The sequence below is a fragment of the Musa acuminata genome, chromosome BXJ3-4, assembly GCF_036884655.1.
Source record: "Musa acuminata AAA Group cultivar baxijiao chromosome BXJ3-4, Cavendish_Baxijiao_AAA, whole genome shotgun sequence".
In the NCBI taxonomy this organism is placed as follows: domain Eukaryota; kingdom Viridiplantae; phylum Streptophyta; class Magnoliopsida; order Zingiberales; family Musaceae; genus Musa; species Musa acuminata.
In genome coordinates this window covers 38,485,596-38,508,950 of record NC_088352.1, presented here as the reverse complement: position 1 = coordinate 38,508,950, position 23,355 = coordinate 38,485,596, and the positions used below count along the sequence as shown (strand labels likewise).

Here is a 23,355-nt window from a genome sequence, read left to right as displayed (position 1 = left end):
ATGTCAAGGACTATCAAGGGAGCAATTTCAAGGTTAATTTTGCAGACATTAGTCCATTTATAGTTGAATAGTACGTTTGGTTTCCATTGGTTGGATCGCAAGTATAGCTGTTGGACATCAAGGAATGACCTTATAAGTTTTTACATTGATTAGCATTAGAAGGAAGGATTAGTAGGAGGCAAGCTAATATGGAATTGCTGAGAATTGGGTGTCACCTTGTTTTGAAATGAATCATTGCCTTAACTAATTTATTTCTCATGTCAAAAATCATAATGCCTGAAAATAAACACAAGATAAGTCATTGCCTACTACATAATTGTTAGTTTGATGAGAGATCTCTGGCTCTATTGCTGTTAAATTAAGCAACTACTATGGACCACATAACAGAGAGTTTGTAGTTCAAGATGGAAAAAGCATCAAGAGAATCACACAGCAACAATTATGAGACAGACATGACATCATTAGCAAGTAAACCATAAATGTAGGAACTGTTTGATGGACAAGAAACCACAATAGGCTTGTGAACAACAATTCAACTATGATGAATTGCCCACCAAGAATTGAACCTCAGAATGATATGATTATATAATGAAACCTCACTGGACACAAAACAGTAACAAAAGAATATTAATGCATCAAATCGCAATTCATGGCACGGAAAATCTCGACACCATTTTTCCATCAATGACACAAATTGAAGGTCTACTAGGCCTTCAAGCATCAAGAGAAGTTACATTGATCTTCTAATTATGGAAGCAGGTCTTTTGTCTTCAATAAACTCCACTAATACACAAACAAAACAACATAACTTGGTTTTATTTTCCTTCAAAATATACAACAAAGCATGTCGTAGGTTTCTTAATTGTATCCAAGTTCCCTATCTGTGTTGAATATGTATACAGCTCTAAAGCAAATACAAAGAACAGACCACCAACACTTAAAAAAAAAAAAACCTTCGAGGCAGACCAAAATTATGGATTTGTAACATGGCCTTTGCATCATTCATCAGCACAAGAATTTCTTGTATATATCTAAGTTGCACCAGCTGATAAAGTCATCGTTTGGATCTGTTTGGAACATGGACACAACTTTCAGTGTTTCAATTCTATAATCAGCAAGATATCACCAAAAAAAACAGATTTACCCTGTTCACAAGCAAATCGACCTGCTCTCGGTACATTTCCTTCAGGTCGATGATATCAGCTCGTAGTTCCTCCAACTGCAAAAGATACAGGATAGTTTATTTTTCTTATGGAAAAAGACAACCTAATTTAACCAAGGAAATAAAAACCTCATTTGTTGTATTTTATCAGTCTGCTTATCATTTTTTCATATCATTCCTCCATAAATCGTTAATTTTTTTGCTAATCTTGATTAAAAGAATCACCAAAGACACGTGTCCTGTGTCCTGATTTTAGTCATCCCCGCTTCAAACATCCTGTCTTCTTCCAGATCCAGGTGGCCCTGGGATGCCTGCTAATTCTGAGTGATATTTTGCTTATTCTAACAGAACCTGTCCACCCAGTTGTCGCCAGCCAATCCAGATCAGTGCTGCTACTGTGACAATTGGACTATCTGAAAGATTTGTTCTGTCAATGTGATTTGGTCCATTAGGTTACACAGTCCAACGTCGAGTTTAAAATCCTACCCTCACCCCAATCCCTCGGACCTTGTTCGCATTAACCGCATTAAAAATATTCAATATTTTCTTCCACCAGAAGTTCCCATTGCTTTGAATACTCTCATGTGATTCCAATCTGAACGGATTGGTGTCTTCTCAAAACCACTAGGTTAGTAAACGAATTTCCTTTTAAAAAGCATCAAGGAATTTAGAGTTTCTTTGAAGAAGTTTGATACGGAACTTTTGACATAGAATATTTTGAGGCTTAAATTTGACTCAGCAAAAGAGGACTCAGAAGAGAGCATTGGTTTTGTACAAGAAAATGACATTTTAACAACATAATTATATTTTAAAGTTTGTAATGCATTGACCAAATTTAATCTATTAATTCCAACTGCATATTCCAGATGAAGAATGACAAAAAAGGAAACGAATAAGATAGAAGAAAGAAATCAAGCTAGATGGATGGTGCATGGATATATTGGAAGGCATTGTGAAATATGAATGGTTGAGAATATACACAGTAAAAATCAAGCAAAAAATTGTAATTAAAGTAAAGTTGATTGATCCACAATGCCAGAAATGCAATTTTGTGAAAAACAATATTCAAATAGCACGAGTTGAAATGAGTACCTCTTCATCATGTTCACCCATAAGTTCCAGTGCTGCAGAGTGTCTTCGCCTTAGGGCTTCTAGCTCTGCTCGTAATCCAGGTAAAACTCCTGCTTCTGCTCGCAGCTTTTCGCACTGCTTATGACAGTATTCCAGCACTGTTGTCAAGAATCATACAGTAGGAATCCAATTCATTAAAAAGGAAAACAGAACTGTGAGGGAGTTAACCTGCTCTGTCATTTTGACTAGTTCCTCAGCAAGAGAATTACGAACAGATTCCAATGAAGCCTACAAGGAACAAAAAGTCTAAAATTCAAAATTTTAAAATTAACCAGAAAGGAAGTGATTTGAACACAGAAAATATGCAAGTTCTACCAAGACAGGAGGAACTTGAAAAGATGTGTAATGTAAAAGGAATAATAAACTAAAAGACCACATATCCATATTCTGGATATGCAAAAGCAAGAATTGGAAAGAATAAACAACAACAAATGTAGCACAATCTACAACAATGGAAAAGAAAGGAGAAATTACAGGATGAGTAGTTCAAACATTAATTGAATAGCACAACTATGCACTTGTCGGCCATTGACGGTCTTTCAGCCTGATCTTACACTCTAATCCTTGCAGGATCATCCAAGAAGAAATTTAGATTTTCAGGATAGTGGATTCACACAAGTTTCTGTTACTCATTCCATCATCATCATCTTCACCCCTTCATTCATACTTGCTAATGCAGGTGAAGGTTCACTGGAAGTTTCCCTACTGGCACAACTGTACATCCCATTACAATTTCTCAGCCCCATAAATGCATCTAATCTAAATTTGTAACAAGAAGTAAACAGAGAAGATATTATCAGAATAAAAATTCATGCTAAAGATAATTATTGATGAGCTGCTAAAGTTTCAACTATTAACCAACACACGAGGGATGCAAAATGGCAACTTTTTCAGTTAAAATGTATAGGCATAGAGGCTTCATTCTTCACACGAGGAATGTTTTGCATTAGCAAAGTAACCTATTGATGGTTAACTATGACCTGGATTAGAATATTTTCTAAAAGATCCTAAAATATCCATCAGAAAACTACTATAATTCTGTTTACAGATTAAGATAAAAGATTTTGGCAAGTGCAACCACAACAAATAAAATTTTCCATACCAAGCGTGACATGTATGATGCGAGTTCACCATCCTTTTGACGTAGTGCTACTTCATATACACTTTGTGTCATGCTCTTCAAAAAATATGGAGAAATGTTTCCTTCTGCAGATGGTCTCCTCTCCAATGGAAAACTATCGGACGAGTCCAAAGATGTATGCAAGAAAACGCTTTCGTCCATGCTACTCAAACTCCCAGCACTTGAAAGCTTCCTAATGGGTAGATTTTCTGCAAAGCACGAAAGGAACAAAGACAATATGAACCCATAGAATTAAAGAAGAAGCCTTCTATTACGGTAGAGACTTAATGGAAACAATATAATACAATTTTCCCAAAGAAAAAAAGTTCAGTAAGTATACTGGTTTGATCTTGATTTGCAACTGGAGGAGTTTCACGAGAAATTGGTTTTTGCAATTCTGTTTTGGCAGTTCTTAGCCTTTCAAGCTCCTGACATAGCCAAAGTTGAAAATGTTGAGTTGATCTCACTGGTTAATCTGTCAATCAAGCTTATAGGTGTAATGGCATTGCCAATGAGTACTCCACCAACAGTCTTTTGGAAAGTATGGACACTTTATATATACAAATTACAACCATGAAATGATACGAATGAGGTAATATGTTATACATTTTGGGAACAAAAGTGACTCTTTGAAAAAACAGCATTTAGAAGCACTGCAAACATACATTATGCTTGAGAAACATTTAATGTCTCACTCCATTAAAGAATCACCATCATCTATAATAATGTAAAAAATATCAATCAAGAAATAATGTAATCATGAAAAACAATCAAAACATAAATGAAAAAAAAGATTTTTAAGATATTAGAAGAGATAAGATGAAGATGATCCATGATCATTCATAATGGCCCGTCCCCTGCTATAGGCAAGAGTACCAACTATACATATTCTAGAACTTACAAACTTTTTACCAGAAAATAACCAGAAAGTTCTCCGAAACATATCCAAGATGTCGAATACAGATCCAAGACACACTACAATTATGAGGGTCCAAACATTTAATGTGTTCAAAAATCATACAAGCAAGTATCATTGCTTGTAGTTGGTCAATATCATGACAATCACTAGCAGACAATATATATTGTGTAACCTTTTGAGGGCTTCGAAAGTAAGAACAAATCCAACAGTCTAAATGCAATATTTCATTTAAGAGTTATGTATCCTAACTTCCTAAGTAACTAAAACAGTTTTTGGTAATACTATTACTAGCCATGTAAAAATGCATTTGATACATAATAACTTAAATGAATCATTTATGTTGATTTTCAAATTAATTGAAATTTATTTAGTTGGACAATGAAACAAATGTATGACAAAAAACCAAGTCACCTTTTCCAGAAGTTCTCTATGAACCACTTCATCTTGCAACTCCTTTCTGTGTTTACTCCTAATCTCCTTGATTTCATCTTCAAGCTGCTTGGCCCGGCCCTCTTGAGTGGCAGCTTCCTCCATTGCTGCTAGATATTCTTGTCTGCTTTCAGATGCTCTCTGCCTTTCCTTTTCAAGTGATCTGCTCAGTTGTGTTTGTTCTGCTCTGATACATGAAATCTGAATATTCCACCATTAAAAAATCATGACTTGTATATATTGCTTGAAAAGGAAAGAAGAGTGATTGCAAATGATTATATACTGTAAAATGATAAATTCAGAAAACCTGAGTTTCAAGAACAGTAATTCGAGATAGATTTTGTGATAGCCGCTCATTCAGGGCTCGCTCCTTTTCCTCTGCAGCAGCTGCTTTGGCTTCTGCCTCCTGTCAATTAAAACCAGTAAATGTTAGAAACCTTTGACACTTAGTGTCTACCAAACAACTAATTTTTCTGGGTTTAGGAAACCAGTGATTGGGTGTCACTCAGAAACTAACAAATGTCTCAAAGACCTTGATATAGGTACAACTACTTGAATGGTCACAACTCACAAGTCTACTGAGAGGAGTCAGACTTGTAAGATATTTTACATAGCCACCTCATTGGATGTTTTTTATTAGGTTTTTGCATTGTTCTTAAAACTTGCTATTTCAGGGCCAATTTGTGGCATTCTTATTATCTGACATTCTTCTACTCCAATCCTAATCTACACAATTCTTTTAATGCATGTATTATAAGTCATAAAAAGTCAAGGGATTAGCAATATTTTAAGGACAACCATCAGGCGGGAATTTAGAACTCTTTCTACACCAGCCCAGGCTTCCGCTCTTCTAGTGGCTGTTTCCTGTTCAAATTGAAATTAACAAACATTAGTAAGTTGACTACATAGAAATAAACCCTGGACAGTAAGCATTTTCTACAATATGCCAATCATGCAATAGAAAGTCACCACAATGGCAAGCAAGCATAAGTATATAACCTGCATTGCTTCAATTTGCCTCAGCAGTGGCTGAGTTGACTCAGGAACTTGTGTGATCAACTCAGTGTAGCGTAACTCACTTGCCTGGAGATCAGCCAAAGTAAAATGTAACCATCAGATCCAAAAATCCCAACTATTAAGAGCACAAGTAACCGCACGGATTTCATGAAGAATAACATACTTGATACCGTTTTTGAAGATCCTCTATATCCCTTCGCAGTATTTCTTCTCTAGAAACTGCCTGTGTAATGGTTGATCCATTAATATTGGGAAGAAAGAAAATCAGAAAAAATCAAAAGCCTACATATGAAAATAGATCAGGCATTCAAAATAAATCGAGTTGTCTACAATTAACAAGTACCTGTTGCTCTGTTCTAGTCAGACTCTGCCTCAACTCCTCAAGTGTCTGAACCAACATAGTTTCACGTTCAACTGCTTCCCTCAGGCGGCTCTCAACTTCAACACTGGCTTCAGTGTTAGCTCGTGCCTCTGCCAATGCTTCAGCCTCCTTGGCTTCATTAAGTGCTTTGGTATAAAGTTCCTTCTGAGCAGCAAGTTCTGCTTGATTTCTTTCTATGGTTTCCTGCAGCAACTTTTCAGTAGCTGCCTTGTCTCTTTTAATACTTTCTACCTTCGTATCCTCAACCTAAGATATATAAATTATTTAGTTAGGAACTAATAGTGTGGCATTAACCAAGGAAGAACTTAAAAGACAACTCTAAGCAACTTTTTGTGGCTGTTTTCACATGCACTTTTCCGACAATACAGGAATATATTAGTAGCAGCTTTGAGCTTTTTATGAAGCAAGCTGACAACCAATTAAGAGAGATTTCATAGTCAAAAATCTATTTACAAAGATTAACAAACACACGCATAAATTTTTCATTTTCAGATAGCCACTTTTCAGAAAACAGTGGTCAACAAATATGAGGGATAGTTATATCCGACAAATAGAATTTACTAAATGAAATCTATCGAAAAGATCATAAAGGACAACCCTAATGCAAAAGGTTTCGGCTAATACGAACTGTAAAAAAGGGTCAACCTATGTGACCATACCTTTATAAGCAAATAGGTTATTTCCATAACTCAAACATTAGTCATCCAGATTGCAAAGAAGCAACTTCACCAATTGTGCCAAGACTCATCATTAAAAAAGTATGTTTTCCCTTTAAACTAAACAAGAGACAAGCAAGTGGAAAGCGAGAATGAGGGGAAGGGAATGGACTGATATCAGTATATATTTTATCAGTGTTAAGTAACTTAAGATGCAATCCTAAACTATATATTATGAAATCACCGGGCACCCAGGTGAGGTGAGACGAGGCCCGAGCACCTGCCTATTGGGTTCGGTGGGTGACTTCACTCAAGCGCGGCCCAAGGGCGAGCCAGGCACCCATTGGTTCAACTTAGGCCAAGTTGAGCCTAAGTCAAGCCAAAATAGTACTATTTGGTTCGATTGAACCAGCTAGCTGACGTAGAAATCCCCCTTTCCCACTGTGTTCCTGTACGATGGCAGCGGCATCTTCCACTAGCGGCAGCAATGGCGTCTTCCTCCAACGGTAGTGGCGGCATCTTCCTCCAACGACAATGACGGCTTCTTCCCCTCCCACCCAGTATATCTCTCTCTTTCTCTCCTCCTCCTACCTTTGCCCCATTCATCATAGCCTCCCATTCCCCTCTCTCTCTCTCTCTCCCCAATCCCTCTTCCCTGTTCCTCGTTGCCTATTTCCACATTCACCGCTGCGTTCTTCCCCTTTCACCACTGCCTTCTTTGCTGTTTATCAATTTTTATGGTTATGTTTCAATTTTTAAATAAATCAAAGTTGATAATTTTTGTCTAAGTTTGCCTGACAAACTCTAGATTCTTGTCTAGGGTCCTAGGAGCCTATAGTTGACTCTGCCACTCATATGCTCATCAATAATATAAATTTGTGTTCCATGTCACATTCTTATTGATGTAAAGCACCATTACTGAAAGTAAAAAAGATGTATTATTACCATACTTTTACAGAGCACACAAGAGTGCTAATATATGACAAATTGTTGGCAATGATGACAACCTTAGCTCCAGTTCCATTTAGATCTCAAATGACACTCCCTAGGCTCAAGAATGAATGTCTATGCTTCAGTATGGTATTGTCTTAGAAGTTCAAATCAAACTCAAGCTTGTGAAGATATATAAGCCTTATAAGGAAATATAAGGGATATGGCTAAGATGTAGCTTTTGTTGGAGTCTATACCAATACATGTCATTGCCACCTTAACATTTTTGACAATTTTTTAACAAGTTCTCTTTATCAACACAGTTAAAATGTCAATGTTCCTTGACAGCAGATGGATGAAAAGGTGCCTGAGGACATGTCATGAAATTTCACGTGTTCAAAAGGGCATTTGAGAGCAGCAGGAGTCAGTTTGCAAAGAGTTGAAAGTACAGGTGGCATTCATACACCTTTTCCTTTTTTTTTGTGAAAATACCACTTCCTTTAGGTGCCAATTGAAAGTTGGGATATTATCTTGCAGGTACAAAATTTTAGTTGATAAGCGTATAGACCAGTGTCTGCCGTACCGAAGCGTACCGGCCATACCGGGCGGTACGTACCGGTCCGCCAGGTACTCGGTACGCGGACCACCCCGTACCGCTACAGTGCTACAGTATCGGTACACCAGGGTGTACTGCTCGGTACGCCCTGGTGTACCGCCCGGTACACCGGTACCGTACCATACCGAGCCCGGGTCGAAACTCCGGTACGGTACGGTATGACGGACCTTGGTATAGACCTTATGAATATCACCCAAAATGAAATAAAAAGAAAAGAATCGAAAAGTAAGATGGACCTACTTAAAGAACAAGACAAAAAGATAGATGTCCAAAAGTTACTACTCATATCTAAGGTTACAAATAAGAAAGCAAACCATGTAGAGACTATATTAGTCAGAATTCGCCAAAGTAGGTAGCACAAGTTCTTATGCAATGAAAGAATGGGTAAGTTCTGCTACCTGGTACCCGCTAGAGATACGAATATATGAACCTCTGCTGCATGTCAAATTCTCTACCATATGTATCATCTGACATCTGGCATGCATGATATACAAAGATACCCCAACAAATGATCCAGAAACCAACACCCAAGGTTTCAATTACCATTCGGTATTTACCAGTCTAACAAAGGATTGGAATTGGCCAGACGGGCTGGTACTGATAAATATTATTATTTTATCATTGTTACAGTTCGTACCAGGTGGTATAGGTCCAAATACTGCTTGGGCAGACTGGCATATACATGGGCCAGTAGATTACTGAAACTGGTACAGCACTGATATTTAAAACCTTGATAACTCCCATGCAAATTATTAAGACATTTACTTAATTCTAGTGCCAAAAATTTATCATGATATTTGAAAAATGGGTAATAGATGAAACAGTAAGTCATGATAACATAAATCTATAACTGGCAGCAGAAGCTGAGATAAGTAAACGGAGAAAGATGAAATAGTTATTATCAGGTGCTGGTGAACCGCAAAAGACAGATATTTTGGTGCACATCATCACAGAAACTAATATTTTGGTGCAACCATTACTTAATAAAAGACCTCTATATTTCTTCAGGCCAAAAATGGTGATTTCCAACTATTGGATGTGGTGAATACAACAAGTACATGTTCAATCACATCTAATATATGTTTATCAAAGTATTCACAAAAAGGAACATTTTTGGCCTTGTTTGAAATTACTATACAAATTTTAGTTTTAAAGACTTTACCAATTTATCAAATTACCTGAAGCTTTGAGTTCAGTCTTTGCTTTTCTTCTTCAAGCTCTCGTATCTGGCATCAAAAAGAGAGCACAAGAAAATCACGATAATATTTCTTGAAAACATGAAGAGTAAAAATTAGCATGATATGACAAAATCAATTTATCTGAGACCATGCCTGTGCCCTTAGTTTCCTGATAGTTGCTTCCTGAGCAGCCTGCTTTTTTGATAACTCTTCACCTGTTTCAAAAGTTAAAATAAGGCATGGAAATATTCAGTACATATATATGCAGAATGCAGAATTAAAGGCTACAAAGTGACTAGATGAATGCATTCAACACGTCCAAAGTACAATGCAGAAAGAATTTTACAGATATATAATTGGTGTTAACTATGGCTCAACTAGGGACACGCAAGACCAGCTGCATGAAAATTATGAAAAGAAACCTTCAAAAATATTAATAATGCAGTTTGCAATGTATAAAAGCCTTCAATCATATTAATGTCTCTCTTGGAAATTATTGGAAATCAAAATATCTAAATTTTTATTAGAGTGACATTATATTTAATGCACAGATAACAACCATGTCAAGAAAGAGTAACTATAGTAGACTACAGGGTACCAATAAATGATATCAAATATAAGTTTTAACAACATTATCAGATCTCGTAAATATAAGTAAAAGTTTCCAAGTTTTTTGTTTGAAAACATATTCCCAAATATATCTCCTACAGAATCTATTCTCTGTTCATCAAATTTTCACATATTTTGGATGTTTCTTTCATTTCCTATATTGTTTGGGAAAAAAGGAAAAAATAAATTATCACATTTTTGTCTGTTCATATAATAGTGCCAATGCCGGCACCATGTCCGGATGAAAATGATGGAGACTTCTATTATAGTTTTTATTCATATTGGGCAAAATGCCCATGCATATAATTGTTCTTTTATTAATTTTTTTAGTATATTTTTGTTTTTTGATAAATAAAAATAAATCATTTGCTCCCTCTAAGTGTGTGTTACCCAACTCCTCTGTCTAACCACCCCTCTATCATTCTCTCATCTTTGCCCATTGCTCTTGCTATCATTCTTTTTTGTCTCTTTCATCATCAGTCTTTCTTTTTTTTTCATCCCCATCCTTTTTGTAGCCACTCATTTTCATAATCATTTTTTTACTTCTTTTTTGACCTCACATTCTGTACTACAGATCAATTTTCTTTTTGTAATTCTACTGTTGGAGTTTGGATTTATATCTTTTGGTTATCAAATTTCTGAATCGATTCTACAGCAAAGAGACATTACACAACTATAATTTTATTGTATTTTAAGAATATATAGCATTTTTAAATATAATAAATAAGTATAGTTTGTTTTTTAAATACCTATATCAAACATGTGGTCTGACTGCTCAACCAGCGAGTCCAACCAGTGGCTTGAGATTTGAGAAAGTTCATCTCCAAACCAAGTCTAATAATCATGTTACTTGTTTTATGAGGATGGTTCTTAACTGTTCTCATTAGGAATTAAGTCATCATCCTGAGTGACACAGGTTACATTCACTACGAATATTTCTCAAAGTGCTGAGTGTAGGCTAAGAGGTCATCTTGAAGCATCCCATCATATGGGCACTCAAATGTGATGCAAAATAACTAAGGATGTTAGTCCAAGACCAAGAAACTAGATTAGCAATTTGAATATAGGAACACAACACTTCAGGAAAAGATTAGAATTAGTAATGCAATGATTAGAATAAGAATTAACATAATTTGTTTATAGGAGACTAAACGGTCAGGAAAAAATCAGAAAAATAGATAATCCTACATATAAAATTTGGTATGCTAGAAAACTCATATATAGAAAAGGTATTATATTGTTTTAGATAAGGATCTTAAGACGATGCTACATACTTCAAAAGACTTGGGGATAGAATTACAGTTTTATAATCTATATTCAGAGAAGAGATTTTGATCCTTCTACATGCTTGTAGCCCTCCTCATTAAATTGGATGATCAAACAAAAAGGAAAATTTTGAAAAATAAAATTATTCAAGGAATGCTGAAACGTATAATTAGAGGAGGTTCAAACCAAGGTCCGACAGATTACCGATACGCTGACCGTCCGGTACAGCTACAGTGTTACAGTATTATACTGTAGCACTACTACAGTACTATACTATAGTACTGCTACAGTATGAAAAAAGTATAAAATTATTCGGTACACCCGGATGTACCACCCGATACACCGGTACTGTACCATACCGAGCCCGGGTCGAAACGTCGGTACGATACGGTACGACAAACCTTGGTTCAAACAATTATAGAAAGATGAGGAAGGCACGGTGGATTTAGAGGAGCGCATGAGGACCTTGGATACGAGGAAAGGAATGAAGGGAATCATAATTATCATATAATTTTAGATCTCATAATAATTAATAATTTAATATTAAAATTAAGAAAAGAGATGAAAGTAGCCACCATTATAGTCAAATAAATGTATCTTTTGACTAGAAAGGAAGATAGAATTATATATAAGGTTGTAAAGTTGTCTTGTGAAAGAATCATAAATTAATATAGGTTGATGGCATTAAATATAAAAATAATTAGTAAAAAATATAAGAGGAAAATAGCTAGAAACTTTACTATAACTTGATGGTGGAATTCTAAAGACAACAATACAAGAGGTTTATATAGATAAATGGAGAACAAAGAGGTTTGGAACTTGAACGGGAACAATATTATATTAGTACTCAAAACCATGTTCTTAACAACTAATGCATAAATATCACAGTTAAAAAAAATCCAGAACAAATTAAGATGGGATTTATTGCAAGGCTTCTGAATTGCAAAGAAAAAAAGCAAGAAGATTTAGCCATGACCTACCTTCAGCCATAACTTGACTGATTATCTCATCTTTTTCTTTCAAAAGAGCAGATGCATCATTTTTTTTGTTTTGTTCTCTCCTTAATGTATCCCTTTCTCTAGTGAGTGCATAAACCTGCAAAAATTTTAATCATCATTTTGCCATCAAATTTGGTTGCATGTCATAGAATCAGATTTGTCTTTTAGGCAAAGGAAAACTCCAACTTAGTTCATGAATATGATGAAATAAGTAAAGGAAAAAAGAAGACATTATTCAAAGATCTAAAAATAGACCCCGACAAAATCATCAAAAGAACCCAATGGATGAAAAACTTTATCGCAAGAAACCACTGGATAGCACCCTAACGAGGTCTCTCTAGGATCACAACTGACTTCTTAGAACAATCACCAAAATGCCAGAATAAAAAAGGCCATCTGGCAGGATAACATATATCCTCTTTCAATGTTGATTTTCACCCTTTAAACCAAACCTGACTGAGGAAAATAGGAGGGTCAGAGGAAAAGGCATGAAAAAACACTTCTTTTCAAATAAAGGCACAGTGTAAAGTTAATCAGTATATTGATTTTTTTTAATAAAAAATATCTGAAAAGGGTCAGAAGCAAGAATCAGACTCTAGATTGGAAATAAATTAGCAAATAGAGTCAAGATGGAAGTTCAAATAAGATTCAAGCTTAATAATAAAAGTCACCAAGTAAAAGAAAAAGGAATTCAATCCATATTCAGTTATTTGAAAGTCATCCCACAGAATCACCACCGCGTAATAAAAGTAAAAACAAGTTGAATAAATAGTACCCATATGTGTCTGAATTAAGGTTGTAATCTACAAAGAGCCATGTCATGCATTTTGGAGATTGCAGTATTGCATCCTCAGATGCCTGTGTATGACCAGATGCAGAATTACTCCTTTCACATTGAATGCATACTAGTTAGTAAATATAACAGTTTAAAAGTTATAGACCATAATACCAAGCCGTACCAATTATTTGAGCCAAAATTTACAGCGAGTTATATCAACATGACTTAATGTTTCTTCAAATTCATGCTTTCTCATCTTATCTTTTCATTCTCTAATTGTTCCCACTATTCTGAAACCCCAAGTTACTTCTTTCATCTTTGTGAATGTGATTAAACCATTTTAATTAGATTACTCGGTTATAAGTTATAACTGTCTCATGCAATGATTTAATTGCCCCTCGAGTGACAATGTATCCACAAGGTATACAGCATTCAGTGACAATGACAGTTTTTCATCAAACATATCTGACTAATTTGTTAAAGTCAGAAAGTGTAGAGGCTAGAGCAATATATGTTTTAATAAATCATTCTGTTCTAATGGAAATTATTAATATAAATGAAAGCAGAATCAAAAGAGATAGCATTCAGAATCAAACAGTAAAATCAGTTCAAATGCCTCAATCCAAAAGATGCAAAAGAAAATAAAGGCAAGATTGTCAAAAGGTGGAATCGGCCAACTCGCAAATAAAAAAAGCCAAAAGTAATAATACCCAATTCAACTCAAATATATTATTTCTTAAAGTTTTAAAAAGTGAGAAAATATGATCTTGTGCTGTGAAAAGAAAAAAAAAGTAATACTTATCTGTACCTTTCTTTCAAGAGATGACAACTTTTGGTGGTATTCCTCTCGTAATGCATCTATTTCAGCTTCTGATGATTTCCTCTACAGTTAAATAATAAACAATTTAGAATCAAATGATGAAGTATTTTTTACAAAAACAAACAATGATATTATGATAATAATCATGAAAACATATAAAGGGCCTAATTACATATTACCGCCTGTAATTAACTATCTTTAGCATTCCGGTCTCTATACTTTCAAAAAATTACATTGAGATCCCTATACTTACAAAAGTAAAACATTTAACCTCATTGCTCCAACAAAACCCCTCTCTCTTTTTAGTTTTTAATCCTGTGAAATTACCTTCGTAACCCTATATAAGGATCTCAATGTTTCACTTTTATAAACATAGGGATCCCAATATAACTTTCAAAGTGTAAGGACCGGGATGCTAAAGGTATCTAATTATATGGGTAATATATAATTAGCCCCATATAAAGATAATACTCAGTAAACTATGAGAAAGTAATAAAACTCAGTGAGGGCTTACAGGCCACCAGAATGTTATCATGTAATATGCTAATAAGTATCCAAGGTATGGTACGCAATTTTTTTTGGCCTCGGTTGACCAGAACAAGGGTCTTTTGACAAATGTGACAAATCATGGCACACCCTCATGCTACAGCAAAGCAATCCTTAATCATTAGACCCTCATTGAAAATCTGAACTGTCATATATTCCTCATATGAAATAATTAACCTTTCATTTAAAGACAAATTAAATTTCTTCAGTCACATAGTCCACCACACTTGGCAGAGTAACTTACCTTAATCTACCTCAATCAATTATAGTCTATGTATTGAATTTATCTGAGTATCAGTTATTATGTATGGTACCATTAGTGGTAAAAGGGACTATATTCTCAATATACAGGAAAGATAAATCTAGTATGTTCAGGAGTCAGAACTACCCATTATAAGATTGCTTCAGTGATTTGGTCAACAATTATGAAATCTAATGAATAATAGTATATACATGAAAATAATTTAGATCTAATAGACTATTGGCATTGTCCTCAATAAAGCTCAATTTTGTGAAAAGATCCATGCAAATGACAACAGAAGAAATATTTATCTCACCAAGGAGAGGGGGAAATTCTTGGTCCCTTGTTTTTGTGAAGTTGCATGTAAGCATCAACTTTTGCATGCGTAGGTAAATTCTCAAAGCAATATGTGAAAGACTAGGACAGAACAAAAGCATGATGTCCTTTATATTATGAGAATCATATCATGTCTTTTAATTATATAACCATAAACCAAGAATAACAACTTATCGTAGACATCTTTTGGTGAAAATATGTTAGTTTCATTAAAAAAACAAAAAGGAGAAAAGCAGCTAGGTTCATACCTACCTTTAGATCCTCAATAATAGACTTCAACCGTTCGTTCTCATTCATCAATTTAGCAATTTCATCAGCTTTAGCCTGCAAAAGCATGAGAACACAAATATCACTATGCAATGAATAGAGGAAAAAGCTATTATGTGTTTACTACAACATTGATTGATCAAAAAGTGTTAGAGATCAGTTGCAAAATGCACCAGAGCTACATTTCCTGATTATCCAATACATTGTCTAAGAAAATTTCATAGATAATAACAGTATGTTACAGGATGTAGGAGCAGCATGTCCCCAAAACAAGCTTGGTTGCATTGCATTCTTAGATTTTACTTCCTTTTTCTTTTGGCTTGTCCATGGACATCACAATCCCTGTGCTACAGGTATATGACAAAAAATAAAAAGTAGCTGGCTTTTTTGATCCTTGAATTCACTCCATTCGTAGAAGCATCAAAGCAAGTAGCAACCACTAGTAGTTTCTCTAAAGATATTGTACAACCTGGGTGAACACAGTTCTAGTCACATAATCAGCCTTGCTCTTCAAGGGGTAAAAATACATACATTTACCTTGTGAAGCACGGACATGCTGATTTGGGTGGCGTATCCATGTCGGACACAAGTCAGACAAGGATATATCACTGACACGGCCGGATACATGTCCGACACGTGTCTTTTTTTTTGTTTATTTATTTTAGTTTTCAGACACACATGTCAGAATAACTCTCTCGTTCCTCACCGCTTCCAAATCCTTCCTCCTGTGACATGTGCATGGGCCAGCAGTATCGAGGCAACAGCTTTATGCAAACGACAAAGAAACTAGTGCGGAGGGGTCTTCAATGGAAGAGAGCCTACGTGAGACCCAACTGATGGTTGAAGGCGAGTGGTGGCTTGCCCAAGACAGCATGGTCCCACCATTCTTTTGTCAACATTTCTTCTCCCTTCTTCCCGTGCCAATGAACCATGAGAATTCATGATTTGCTACATTGGTCTCAAGAAAAGATGGGAATAGTAGTGTCTCATGTATGGTAGTACTATAAAATCACATAAATATATTTATTGATGGTAAATTTATTACTATAAAACTCATATTCATCAAATATTATATATAATATATATTAAAAAATAGACGTGTCCTTGCCGTGTTCATGTCCTAATTTTTTTTTAACATGACATGTTGCCGTATCCATGTCATGTCATGTTCGTTTCCCGTGTCCGTGTCCGTGCTTCTTAGCCTTTACCCTCCCCAGACAAAGCAATAGAAAAAGCTTCATGCATGAGGCCTCAATTCCGAAGAGAGAACAACCACTTATTTGTCTGACTTTACTAAGTCAATATAATCTAGCTGCTCAGGTAATGGCAGAAATTGTCACAAAAAAAAGCCCTTTCCGCTTATAATTGGAACTGTCAGTATACCATTAAGTGACAACATATTGACCATAAAACAAGTTCATTATTTGTTTCTGTACATCCTTTTATTTCATTTCAACAAAATCTCTGAAGTATAGGATATTCACCCTCAAATTTCAGACAATGCAGATTTGCGAGTATGAATTTATTGTCTGTGAAACTAAAAAACACAAATATAATTTTTGATATAAATTAAATGCTATGAGATCATCTCATATCTCACACTGACAGGATACAAATAGACCACAGTTTAAAATCTTGGTTATGGGCCCCTTCCTAGTCTTGGCCGGACAGGTACAGGTCCAATATGAACCATCATACTAGCACATGGTATACTGTATGGTACAAAAATGGAGGAGGAACAGGAGAAGTGGATGAGGATGATGAGAAAGAAATAAAGGAGTACCCAACGAACTAGCAGCGGAGGGCAGCACAAATGATAGGCGAGCGGGCTGCTGGTGGCAGGCGACACAAGGAAGGTGACCACAAGAGAAATCAAGAGAAGGGTTGCTTTAGCCTTTAACCCTAAATTAAGAAGGAAAAAAAAGACTAAACTGCTCAACTCCAGAGGGTTACCACTTTGTAACCAACAAGCAAACCACGAACTGCCAAAAAGGGGTTGTCTGTGTGAGTTCACACCTGGACCAGTAAATACCGCCTGGAATGTATTGGTCTGGACAAAATTTGAAACCTTGGAATAGGCATCGAGATGGAGGAATACCTGATTTAGTTAAAATCAGACTAATGGATGTCTACTCTTGCTGATTTCGAAAAAAAATTCTTTCTAGCTTGAACTCATGACGAAAGACTCCAATTAATGGACAAACCAGGACTCTATTCATAGATGAAAGACATAGCTAGTTATTTCTTGATATTCTATAACAATTAAAACTGAAAGTCTAGTCAAATATCTATTTTTTCCTTAAGAGCATGAATTTTAAAGATAAAGAGATTGATGAAATATCATTTATAGGGTGAAAGCTTTAGGCATCTTAGATCAATTATTCAACAAGATAAAAAGATTGATGAAGATATTATTCATAGAGTAAAAACATGATGATTAAAATGGTGAGGGGCATCACGAGTCGTGTGCGATCATCAGATATCTTTGAGATTGAAAGAAATTTTTTATAAAATAATTATTAAACTAATAATGTTTTATGGATCTAAATATTGAGTAATTAAGAAATAATATATACAAAAAATTTAAATTAATGAGATGAAAATGTTGAGGTGTATGTATGGAGTTACTAGAAAAAATAAAAAAATAATATTTTTATTTATGAATAATTAGGTATTGTTTTAATAGATGATAAAATGAGAGAGAATCATTTAAGATGGTATGGACATGTGCTCAGGAGACCTATGAGTGGTTTGAAGAGATGAAATTATTACGGCTAGTGATACGAAGAGATGTAGAGGAAAACCTAAAAAGATGTTAATAGATACTATAAATAAATATTTAAATAGTCTTAACTCAACTAACCATATAGCTTTTTATATATCTCAATGGTGGCAAAAAATCCATGTAGCCGACTCCAAATAATTGGGATTTACGGCTTTGTTGTTGTTGTTGTTACATGAATTTTAAAAGTTGTATACATAACATGGCAGTTTCCAAGTTTAAATGAGCATTTATTCCCTTGGATTTGTATAGAACTTAAACTATAATCAGTTGAAGCCTTTTTCCAATCAGTATGTGGTTAGTGATAGTACTTAAACCAAATAGAACATATTCCACTACACAAAAATCCCCTCTATAACAGGAAGGAGAAGAAAAAAGGCTTCAGAGAAGGATCTTAGAAAAACTTAAAAGGGTCATTTTTGGCTTTTCAAGTAGTAGGTTTTAAATTTTGAGATGATGAATAGCATAATAAGCTGCATGCTTGCTTACGTTGTAATTTTGGCAGCATTTGGACTCTCACACAAGGACATGCATAAGATTCATGGAAAGCTACACCCATTTTCGAACTTCATAGAATATGAACATAGCTTGCTTTGGTTATAACAAGTCAATATTGAAAGATGGCAATACTAAAAAGTCAACAACCTTAATGTAATGAATGACACACAGAATAAAAAAGTAGAATAGCACTTGCCATAAACTAAATTACATGAAGTACCTGGGCTTGCCTAGCAGCACCTTGTAATGCAGCTTCCATAATTTTCATTTCCCGTTTCACCTTCTCTACTTCAACAATAGGATCCGTTGAATTTGATTTATTATTTGATGCACCAAACGAAGATTTGTCATCCTCAGCTTCAACATCCATTGCTTTGGAGCTCACTTCCATAGACTTAGGAGATACATCAGTATCATGTGTAACTGATTCAGAAGATGTTCCTTGATGCTGCTCAGTACTGATTGGATTCAGATCACTATGATCGGATAGTTCATTGGCATGATCATATTTCATTACACTAACAGGTATTTCAACTGAAGTGTCTATCTCAAGGTCTTCTTGGACACTAACTACAATATTAGACTGCGTAGGAGATCCTTCATCAACAATCTGCACAGCTTCTGTCTCATTTTTGACATTGCTTCCCTGTAAATCACTTGCCTGATGCAACTCTTCAGCTACACAGAGAAAACTAGCAACATTAGATTCTTCACCATCTGCAATTTGCAGAAGGGAATCCCTTGGTTGCGCTTTATCATTGGTTCCTCCATCTGCATCTGTTTTATGTTGGGACAAAGAAAATGAATATGGTTGTTCCTTGCTTCCAGACAAGTAAGTCTCTGTTTCAGCTTTTAAACAATTTGATCCAACCATAACTTCGTTCCAATCAACTTCTCCAGGTTTGTCGACCATAGTACTGGCAATATTAGAACCAGTGCCATTAGCATGACTAATAAAATCTTTGGTTTGCTTTTCAGTAGTTGTTTCAACCGTGGATACTGGTGATCCTGCAGCTGAAATTTGTTCATATTCCTCAGCAGATGAAGTGTGTGATAAAAATTCAGCTTTTAGTGATGCTTCAGAAGCACTTTCCTGTCCTTTGTGACCCATGAACGTCATCATAGGTTCAAAAATTCCTTTATTATCTGATGCTGATGTCCATTTTGCAGGACCTGATGGTGCAAAGAAAAGACAAAATTTGTTTTGAGAAGCACATATATTGTGTTCTAACATCTAAAGATGGGTAACTCATCAGAAAAAATGAAGAGGAAAAATCATACAGAATTAAATTGAAATATAGAGTGACTTAAAGCAAACTGATGTCAAGGTCACTGATTCCTACCGATTTTCAAAATCAATTGGTAAGGAGATATAATGCCACAACCAATTTGGAGTAAGACCAACCTCCAATTGGTTTACCAGTGAACTGTGATATTTTGAACTCAAACATAATCTACAATAGAGGGTTTTAAATATGATTCTAGTCTTATGACACAAGCTATATCTAGTCCCATCAAATTACGAAATGAATCTTTGCATACAGAATCAACTAAAGGGATATTTTTGCAGCATTGACAAATTTTAGAAACCAACATAACCTCAGTGCACATCATCAACAAGAAGACAAATGTATTCTCTTTTAGAAAAGGCATATATATATGCTATGCTGCCACCTCCAAAATAGCAACTACATGACTAGAAAGAACAAGTATCAGCCAATCAAAAATTAGTAATATTTTGTTATCATTTCTATTGTCATTTGCTATTTTATAACTAGCCAAGCAGATCAGTATCAAGGTGGAAAAAAAACATTAATAAGCTGCTAATACTAGTAAACCATAAAATAAGAGAATAAGGTGCCACAGCCATCATGCCATGACAAGACATGTAACTTGCACAGGCATGTCATAGCAAAGACATTATATTCAGTATTGAATATTGTGCCAGTGACAATAGCATGCTGCAACTTAGTTATTGCATATATAATACCTTAACACTACATCCTTAATGCTAAAGCATAAAGCATAGGAAAGCAAGAATATGAGGCTAAGTAACTTGAAATAATCAGCATCTCTAGTACAAATTAATCAACCTGTTTAGACTTATGTTAAACAGCTGTTCAGAACCTTTGGTGTATTTCTTTGATGGCATAAGAGTTTAATCAGATCACAAGTTCTATAAATGAACAATTAAATGTCAAAAAAAGCCCATGAAGTTTAGCCCACAGTCCCAAAAATTGAAGTTTAACTATAAGGATTCTACTAAGGTTTTGTAATCAAAATCATAGGTGAACTTATGAAACTCAAGACAAAAGAGACCTCACCTAGTAAAGGTCAACAAATCAGACAAATTTAAAGAAAAGGTCAGATGTGAACACATATAGAAGAAGAAAAGATTTTACTCTTCTGCATTTTACATTATATTATTCCTCATGTCTGCATATATGTCCATCAGGTAATCCCAGAGGACTCCCTTTACTGATTGCAAAGCATGCTTACCTTCAAGACCAAAAGAATGATCTACTTCTGTACATGGATGAAGTATAACAACCATCATTGAAATCTATATCTTTCTAGAATTCAAGCTTTTTCGTTGATAATCTATAATCAGCATATTCATCCATAATGCTCTACCACAAGTCGGTATGATATTCTACTATGAGTTACATTTGCATGTCATAACCTTCTTTTTGTTTTTGGTAAAGGGTAAGTAGCGAAGGCCGAATTCAAGCCCAGAACTACGATACACTGTCAAAGTCTTTACCAGACAGGTTAGCGCTGACACCTTCCACAACTCATTTATCGCTCTGAAGGATAATAATTAGGAACTAGAATTTCAGCAGAAACGCTACCTTATGAATTTGAGATTAGCTCACCAAAATGGGCAAGCCATAACTAGTAATCATCATGTGCACGAACAGAAGAAATTTAAAGAACAAAAGTGGAAGGAAAAAAAAAACAAAAGAGCCATTACCTTCGTCACTAGAATTTTGATTCTCTTCGAACCCGAGCGCACTATCGAAGTTTTTCTCAATGTTCTTGACGCTCTCGCTCAGTTTGGAGACGGCCCCGGCCAGATCCGGGAAACCGCCCAAGGACACCTTCCCCAACCACGCCATTCTGCGCTAGCTATATACAAATCCCTTCCTACCTTAATTCCATATTCCAAGTTTCCATTTATCGACCCACTCTGCAACCAATTCCAACTCAAAATGGAGTTAGTTCAACTCGCATTACCCAATTAGTTCAACTCGCATTACCCAATTAGTTCAACTCGCACTACCCAAATCTAAGTCGGCAGATCAAGATTCTGTTCCACAAGCCACAGCAGCACCCAAATAAGGCATCAAGATCCAAATAGGCCGAAGAAATGTAGAGGGATCGGATGATCCCGCGTAAAATCGAAGCCAGAAAACTTTTCAAACCGACAGAGAACGAACTTCGACTCGGAGCAGAGACCGAGATCGGACGGAGATATCAAATTCGAGTGGTTGCTTTCCTTGAAATCGCGCGATGGCGACCCTGCGATTTAGCGGTCAGGTGGTGAGAGATGGAGGGTTTGAGATATGGGGAATCGCCGACCTCACTACCGACGGATCGGATGTGGAATCAGAAGAAAGAAAAAGAAATTTGATTAAATATTATATTGTTATATATTAAAGTTATTTTTGTATTTATTTAGCTAAATTTATGTCAAACGTATGTCGACATATAACAAAATGATTTTAATAATTACTAAAATTAAACCATCATTTTTTAGTTTCATATCATACAAATGTTTGTTAATATAATTGCATTAATATAAAAATTTATATTAATATACAAGATTAGGTGGCTCCTGAGCTTCAATCTATTTTTTAATTTATTTATTTTTAATCTTTAATATTGAATAATTTACTCAACATCTTTTTTTCATAAATTTTAAGTTTATCCTCCTTTTAAGATAAGGCTCACTTCTCCACTAGTCCATGTGGTTGGTCCATTTATTTACAATGTTGAGCATTTAGTATCTTTGGATATCTTCGAGTTATTTTTATCATAAAATCGAAATTGGGCTTAGCAAGAATCTGGCATATTAGTTGATCTATCGTGATAATGATATGATGAGCATGAAAGTAGGGTTGAAGTTTTCTAGCTACCAGGATCAACTCGAAGGTCAACTTTTAAAAATTAAAATACCGAGTTTTAGCTAGTATAATACATAAGCATTTAGATTCATTGCTCCTCTCGAATTAAGACCAACATTACAACCATTGGGGTTATAGATAAGCATAAATATAAATCCTTCTCCGGGCAAGAATTGGATAGTTGGGGGAGGCATCATATGTATCTCTTGAGTGTATCAAATACTTTGTAACATTGCTCGATCTATTAAGAGTCATTTGGATATTTTAGGATCTCGAAGAATGATAAACACTAATCCCTTCTTTGAGATAAGAGTCAACTAAAAGTGATAATTTAGTCTGTCAACTATTGAACTTCTTTAATACAACCCGGAGGCTTCATGTTGATAATGGACTAGACTTTCTCTAGATTTGCATATATTCCTTGTAGATGTATCATGAAGCCCAAAAACTTTCATCAACTTACACCAAATACACAATTATATTTAATTGCATCCAAAATTTTTTAATGGTGGTAAATGTTTCTCTGAGGTTGGCTAAGTGTGTGTCG

At 35.2% G+C, this 23,355-nt stretch overlaps 1 protein-coding gene across 1 annotated transcript; it reads right to left on the bottom strand.

Moving 5' to 3' along the window:
- Positions 1-787: 787 nt before the first annotated feature.
- On the bottom strand, positions 788-22,278 carry LOC103974769 (golgin candidate 5). The gene is made up of 19 exons (XM_009389690.3): positions 21,656-22,278; positions 18,902-19,854; positions 15,387-15,458; positions 14,000-14,074; positions 12,396-12,510; positions 9,694-9,755; positions 9,541-9,588; positions 6,122-6,406; positions 5,942-6,001; positions 5,761-5,844; positions 5,560-5,625; positions 5,069-5,167; positions 4,744-4,962; positions 3,754-3,841; positions 3,396-3,622; positions 2,462-2,521; positions 2,255-2,368; positions 1,145-1,219; positions 788-1,067 (listed from the first exon to the last, which is right to left on the bottom strand). The coding sequence occupies exons 1-19, from the start codon at positions 21,798-21,800 to the stop codon at positions 1,032-1,034; spliced, it is 2,883 nt and encodes a 960-aa protein (XP_009387965.2). The 5' UTR covers positions 21,801-22,278; the 3' UTR covers positions 788-1,031.
- Positions 22,279-23,355: the final 1,077 nt, after the last annotated feature.